The 7703-nt window shown below is 45.5% G+C and overlaps 1 protein-coding gene across 1 annotated transcript; it reads left to right on the top strand.

Moving 5' to 3' along the window:
• Window positions 1–2704: 2704 nt before the first annotated feature.
• LOC119406498 (major centromere autoantigen B) lies at window positions 2705–4183 on the top strand. The gene has a single exon (XM_037673239.1). The coding sequence runs from the start codon at window positions 2705–2707 to the stop codon at window positions 4181–4183; it is 1479 nt and encodes a 492-aa protein (XP_037529167.1).
• Window positions 4184–7703: the final 3520 nt, after the last annotated feature.

Raw genomic sequence — 7703 nt, 5'->3', positions numbered from 1 at the left:
TTCTTTCCTTGTAGTGAGTCCTACACTCCTTTTGCTTGCTGACCAAACTGAAGGGCCAGCCAAGGGAGTGTTGGTCACTTGAGTTCACGAAAGGTACCAGTCGTGAAGATATAGACTCAACTGAGTAAAGCTCGGCAGCTACCGCTGGGCAAGGCTGGTGCAGTCCACAGCCGGCTGCTCAGCTGCTCTAGAAAGTGTGATTCAGACACTTCTCTCTATATTTATTGCTACATGGTGAGTAGCATCGTGACTAAAGGACAGGGTGAAACTGAAAAAACTAAAACTGACCAAAGCCGTGAAGTTGACCCAAGGTCATCATCTCCGTTCCATCTGCCTGCTTTTCTAACCTGCATTTGAGTATCTGAAGCAGCTTACTAGCCGGCATGTTTTATGGCCAAAAACCCAGAAATCCACTGAATTTCGCACTCATCAATACCATTATACCTGCCATGTGTATGGACTTACTCTACATTATTTTCATTTTCACATGCTGCAGCGATAACTTAAAACACTGTACAACATGATACAGATATTAACCTCATTATGCATTCAAAGAGGTAGCTTGTTTACTTGTTAGAATAACTCCTTTGATTGCACAAAGATTTTTTTTTTGCCCATGTTTTCGTAATCTATTGTACATTTCAGTCATATTCAACACAAGAGTGCTTGAATATGTTTATCCATTCTATTTGTCTAGCATATGCAAATGTCGCATATGTCTAAGGAACAATGTCTGAAACTTGTTGCTATGCCTATGAACTGCATCTGTATGGAGCCAGTTATATGCAATTGTAGTCGGATATCACGTGACTTGTTAGGTGGTACTGAGCAGGTGATAACCACAAATGCATGCTGAGAAGTCCTTAATAAGAGCTACAAACTAGGGGCGTAGCCAAGGGGGGGGGGGGGTTAGGGGGTTCAAACCCCCCGAAAATTTTCAATTTTGCTTGCGTATATATACACACACATACAAATGCATGCACGAACATACAAAAAATATGGTTGAACCCCCCCCCCCCCCCCCGAAAAAAATTCCTGGCTACGCCCCTGCTACAAACGTACGTAATATGATCAGTAGTGAAACCCCTCATCATATTGGACCTTACCTTCAACTATTCGGATGAGTGCCTTGAAAGTAAAATTCTTTGCAGCAGTTGGGGAAGGCACTTGGTAATGCATTGAAGTTGGTCCCAAATCGGATGACTTTGGAAACTGTTCTGCACAAACGGAATTGGTATTTTATACAGTAGCACCTAAATGTAGCGACACAAATTCATAAATCAGCACTCGTGAACAGAGATATTAGATACTGTAGTGACGCCACAACCTGACATACAAAGTGAGTGGTGGGAACACAGTAGCTGCTATGGCTGGTGTTGTAATCAAGACATCATCAAAAACTGTGATGACGGGTTTAACAGTTGCTACACAGTTTCACCTTGGCCCACCTAACTGTTCTGCACGCATGCGGTGTCCTACTGCACCAACATTCTCCGAAGTCTTGCCCGTTTATGAGCGTGCGAAAGGGTCTTAGGAACTGACTTTGCAATTGTTCTTGAAAATGGGTTCATCAAATTTGCAGCTGTCAGCTAAAAATCCCGTCTTCTTCCTACAGCTGAACCATGCATTGAAAGTTCATCGAAGTTTTTATTTTTAAAAATACACTGAAACATGTGACTGTCCGAGTAAGATTACGGTCACATGCCTGTTTACATGCACACGTTAAAGAAAGGCAGAGGACGAGTGCCTACTGTAATCTAAATCTCATCCATAACAACCACTCACAAAAAGTAGCAGCAAGGGTCTATGACGTTTCTTAAGTACACCACCCCCTTCCCCTCCCCCCTTTCTTTGTCAGAAAGCGGCTATTTGCAGCCAACGCCTGTTTTGTTATTTCTCTATCACTTTCGAAGTGTGCTCTAGTTTAAAGCAGCATATATAAAGCGCCTGAAAACACATCACCTCGCATTCAAGGTAAATAGCGTCGAAGCATGCAACTTCAGCCGACATATGTAAAACAAATATGCGACTTCGTTCTATTAGTTAGGCTTTGAGCACTATCGCTCGACTAGCGTCCAATAATTGGTTATTGTTATTTTCACCTTCGCCCCGACGTTGTCAGCGATGTGTCAAAAGAGCGTCATGAACAATACCATGCGAGACATTCACGTCGAAGTGCAATTGGTGTCACTGCAACTCTATACAATCGGACAAACACTAGACGGAAGTTTTAAAGGTGGTCTCATTAAGCTCGCGAAATGCTTAGCCGGGACGAATGTTACTTATATAATAAACACAAAGGACGTCCACACCAATTACGCTCACCTAGAATCACTACGGCAAGAAAATGTCGCGACAGGATTGGTAACAAACAGCACAAATTTTCACAGAACTGCGAACAACACATCCACTCTCTTACACTTCATGAACAAGAGTAAGCAAGAGCAGATTTGTTTAGAAACAATCACGACTGCTTTTACCACATGCGAAGACGTGCGAAGAATCAAAAGGGCAGTCCGCCATAACTTGAACTCAGCGGCTTGATTACGGCTTAAAATAGCCAAAAGTTGGCTTGCAAGCCATTGACGAATACAAAAGGAACCTACACCAATCCAATGCGATCCAGTAGCCAAAACTTTCCTGCGCGCGCTTTGGGAAGGAGCATCGCATCGTTCGTTCGTCACAACAAAGGATCCCACAAACAATGTCGCGCAAACGACGTTCTCTGAGGCTCGACGAGAAGCTCAAGATTCTGAAATTCGTCGACGAGAACCCGACGAGCAAGCGGCAAGTGCTGGCCCGGCAACTGGACATTCCCCTGTCCACGCTGACCACGCTCGTCGGGAGGCGCGGAAGCATCGAGGCCAATCTTCAGCGCTTCGGCCCGGCTTGCCGATCGACGAGGTCGGGACGTCACAAGAACCTCGAGGACTTCATGTGCTCCTGGATGAGCGACGCGGCCGAAGCGCCCAGCATGGAGGAGATGCGAGAGACGGCCCAAGCCGTGGCAAGGAGCATGGGCATCGACGACTTCACCGCGAGCAATGGCTGGCTGTGGCGCTTCAAGAAGCGCCATGGCTTTGCGCGTTGCAAGCAGCCATCTTTGGCGAAGCAGCGAGCTGCCGTCTCCAGCGAAAGGACCCGGAAGGAACCAGAGGACCTCCTCGCGTTCCTCGGCGCCCGAGAGGAGTACCATCCGCGCGACGTCTACGTCATCGGCTGGACTCAACTGTACTACGCTCTCCTTCCTTCCGACCTCGTCAAGCCTGATCCGGACGGCGATCTGCTTGTCACAAACAGCGCGGCAAAGGTCAGGCAGCGTGTCAATGTCATTCTTGGCGTAAACGAAGACTGCACAGACAGGTTGGCCCCGTGGGTCGTGGGACGCCGCGGCAGTCCGAAGAACCTGCGAAACGTTCGCAACCCGCCTTGCGCGTACCTCGGCGCGAGCACAGAGGACCTCTCGCAAACCCCTGTGGACGCGTTGGAGCAGTACCTCGTCGTCTTGGACAACCGCATGCGGGCTGAGAAACGCGTCGTCGCCGTCCTCCTTACCCCGGACCTGGCGGAAGCCGTCAGCTGCGACTTCAAGAACGTTCGCCTATACTCGCTCGGAGGCTCAGCCATGAGCAACCAGAATCCTCTGGACGTGGGCATACTGAGGCGTTTCAAGCAACTCTACCGAACTTTCCTGTTCAGAAGGTTCACTGTACTGAACGATCAGCCAGAGGAAGCAAGGCCTTCGCTCCTTGTTGCCATGTCCTTTATCTTGACATCCTGGGACTCTCTCGAGCAAAACGTCGTTAGGACCGCTTTCAAGGCTTGTGGCTTCCGAGGGTGCATCCTGTCGCACTCAGCCGCAGGTGAATTGGAACAAGATGACGTGGCAGGAAATGAAATGGACACTGGGGACGTGCTACCGGACAACTTTGACCAGATGGACGAAGAGCTCGCATTCAACGAGGTGACAGTCAAACAAGAGCCCGGTGTGGACAAGACCTCCCCATCGGAGGAGCCGCAGGCAGGCGACGAGGGTCACACAGAACGAGTTGTGACAAACCGCGATGCTTTAAAGGCACTCGACACTCTCCGTCTCTATCTTTGCCAGAACGATTGCGGCAAAGAAGCATTGAAAGCATTTCATGCTCTAGAAAGCGAACTCTACAAATCGCTTTTCAAGTGAGTTTGTGAGCACCAAAGAGACTGAACTTTTGTTGAAGTACAAGCCATAGGCATGAGGCAGCATCGTTCTACGTCATGGTAAAAGAACATTGGGGCCCTCATACTTCACGAGCACATTGAGTCAACATGCTTTGAGATGTTTAGAAGCAATAAGCATATTATGCCACACAGCTTCTTGAACTAAATACTTTCTTTTTGGCCACGTCTAGCAATGGTCACCGAGGCTGCGGTGAATTGAAGGATTTACCTTAGGCGTAGCATTGTGCATACTCGTAAAGCACTTGTTAAAGGACAAGCAGCAGCTTTAGTCATGCAGATGCATGGCAGTGCTTCTAAAAAAATACTCTACTAGCTGAAATCTACATGTCAAGGTGTTTCATACTGATGTGATCAAAATGGAGCAGTCATAATATTTAGCTACTGACACCAGAACAAGGAAGTGTTTGTTGCTTTGTTGCGAGTAGCTCTACGAATTCCATCTGTAACTGGCACAGGGGGTTGGCTTCGACCAAAGTTTCTAGTCTACTGTGAAGCACCTTTTAATAAATTGGAGTTTTCTTTGCCTGTATCGCCTTGTTTGACCCACTATTGCATAGCTGTCTTGTTGAGCACAAGCTGCTACAAATCCAACTGAAGATTATATATGTGGGAATGTTTTTTTTTTTCATTTGGTGGCGGTTGCAGGCAGAGACAGATTAACGCCATTACCTGTTTTTCCTGTGATAGCCAGCACATTTAGACATTCCGCGAGTGTGTGGTTTTGCATGAAAACGTGTAAATTTTCAAAGTGAGTGAGAATGCAGGCAGAAATTGAGTTCTTAAAAACAACTGTATAGAAAAAACATATTATTATCATTGCAAATGACATTCCAGTTTTGTGCATGATGTCATGGCACCGGTATAACTTTTTTTGGTTTAAGGTACATTTAAAAAGAAAATTGAGCTAAATTAGTAAATTGCTTTTTATAACACCGTAAATGCTGCTCTTATTGGAAATAAACAATAGCTGGCCATGACCCTATGCATTTTGACTGCATTTACGTGAGAGCAGTTAACTTCAAAATGGCTAAGTTCGACTTCGCAATATTTTAAACGATCCTAAGGCTGGACATAGCATGTTTAGAGAACTCTTATAGTACCGCACTCTGCCAATTACGAGAAAATTATTTAGAATTCATTTGTGTGCCTCTGACATGGATCAATTCTGAAGTTTAGCCGCCATGTTTGGGACATCGAAATGTGGTTATAAGTCTCTTCTAGTACCAAACAATGTTACACACTTAGGACAAGTATAGTTTTAACCCCTTAACTGCTTTGGACGAGCAGAGCTCGTCCTAGCGGAATAGGTACTCCCCTCTAGCGTTCAGGGCAAGAGGTGCTCTTCTACAGCTTAGATTGCGTGTAATCCACCAGGTGGCAGCATTTACTTGGCAATTTACTTTTCTCCTGCGGAAAGAGCGCGGTTTTTGTATGAAAAGATGGCTTGCAGTGGCGGGCACCTATGCATAACTTGGTCGTCAACACGAAGAGAGGCTTTTCGTTTTCGTCATCTTCTTCGAGTGATGATCATTCGGATACAGATGTTTATCTTGTGTCCGGAAGTGAAGACAGCGAAGGTGGTGAATTGAGCATCTCCTCCTGTGATGATGAAAACAGCTCGGAAGCGAACATCGCGAGTGCTCGCCGGTGGATCCTGCTTGATGCGGACAATCCTCATGTGAAGCCTCCTCCCTTTCCATTCTTGGTCATTCCAGGCAAGACTTTCAACTTGTCATTGCCAGATGACCTTATGGAATATATTCAGCAGTTTCTTCAAATGTGCTTTGTTTGCCCTCGGAAGCGAGGAGAAAACGGGAAAAAATTGAGAAAGGAAACTCGCTTTTGGTGCAGGAGCTGCAACAGGCCCCCTTGTGTTATTCTGTGTTTTGATTTGACTAAGTATGTGGTACAAATATTTTTTTAACATCGACCAGCTATTTTTTAGTACAATCAGATTCGAAATCAGCAATAAAAAAAATAGGCGCTTTTGGTTGGGAAATTTTCAAAAAAATAAAGCACTTAAAGGAGTACTGACATGAACTTTAAAATTTTTCGGGTTGTTGCTCTAAATGAAAGCACGGGTATCGAGAACCCTAAAAAGAGTGTCGTGGTGCCTGGGGATGCATTGCATATATTTTTAATATCGCTTCTTTCAACCAGCAGTTTCGGTTTCGGTTTCGAGAGGGCGGCTTCATAGTGACGTGTCAAGTCGGCCCGTGACGTCACGGGCAGACTGCAACCCACGAAATATGCACCTGCTGTCCTTTGCTGTCAGTTGAACATGGTTCATGATGAGTGAACTGTCGTCCAGTGCCTCCGACAGCGATTTCTGTGATTTAGGCTGCATGCAGAAGCCAGATTTCGCAAACCAAGTGAGCTGACTTGAAACGTCATAGGGCTCTCCATGCGGTGAAGCTGCCTTGCAGATGCTGGGAGATGAAAACTTTAAAATCAAACTTAAATATTTATACGTGTTTCCCGGATGCGGTGTGGGGAGAGCGTTAACACTACATGCAAAGGAAACCAAAAACGTCCGTTTTGCTGCACTTCAAAATCGTGTCAGTACTCCTTTAAGGGGTTAAAAGACAATTTGCTGATGTGCTACATCTATTTTGTGTCTAATATAAGAGGTTTAAATATTGTCTGCAAGAAGGGAAACAGCATACATGAATCCCCAAAGCACACTTGGTACTGTATAGCTGTAGACTAGTACCACCATCCGTTCACTATTGGGTTGAACCATGACTTGCTCTGTTAGTCATTATGCATCATCTTACGATGTGGGGCATTTCACTAAGGAAAGAGAAATGCTTCTCTGCATAGCCCAAAGTATAGCTGTAGACTAGTACCACCATCCGTTCACTATTGGGTTGAACCATGACTTGCTCTGTTAGTCATTATGCATCATCTTACGATGTGGGGCATTTCACTAAGGAAAGAGAAATGCTTCTCCGCATAGCCCAAAGTGTGTAATTGGCTGCGCACTTTTCCAGCATTTGGCAGGTGGTGTGATCGCAGTGACAGCAACCTGGCACGAGAGAACTACAGAAGGCTGAACACTGCATGGAACTTATTAAAATTCAGCGCGTAAGCAACTTCATAGCTATATGTTTCATCTGATGGGAGGCCACTTACAGGCATACTGTTCTGTTGGAATGGAACTTGATTCTGCCAGCAACCATTCTGTCTAGGCAGAGCTCCAATAGCTTCTGTTAAATCTGTACAAACATCATGCATAGAAAACTTATCTGGGCATTGTTCTATCTTAGCTGAGGTGGCATTTTAACTGTTTTCTAAGCTCGTGCATTTCTTCCTGCGATAGCTACATGTTTTGTACGACTTGTAGTTACCTATTTGTGAAAGCACAGTCAACCTACAGTGACTTGAAGGCAGCATGAGAATGTTTGTGGGAAAGTTGCAGTGTATTAAAAGCAGAAGCTAATATTTTGTGTCCCAGTAGTATAATGCGTGTACTCACCACT

This window comes from Rhipicephalus sanguineus, chromosome 10, assembly GCF_013339695.2.
Source record: "Rhipicephalus sanguineus isolate Rsan-2018 chromosome 10, BIME_Rsan_1.4, whole genome shotgun sequence".
NCBI classification, from domain to species: Eukaryota; Metazoa; Arthropoda; class Arachnida; order Ixodida; family Ixodidae; genus Rhipicephalus; species Rhipicephalus sanguineus.
This window is presented reverse-complemented; position numbering and strand designations above follow the sequence as displayed.

Excerpts from the sequence above, each read along its gene's own strand:
- LOC119406498 (XM_037673239.1), top strand. The coding sequence starts at position 2,705 with ATGTCGCGCAAACGACGTTCTCTGAGGCTCGACGAGAAGCTCAAGATT.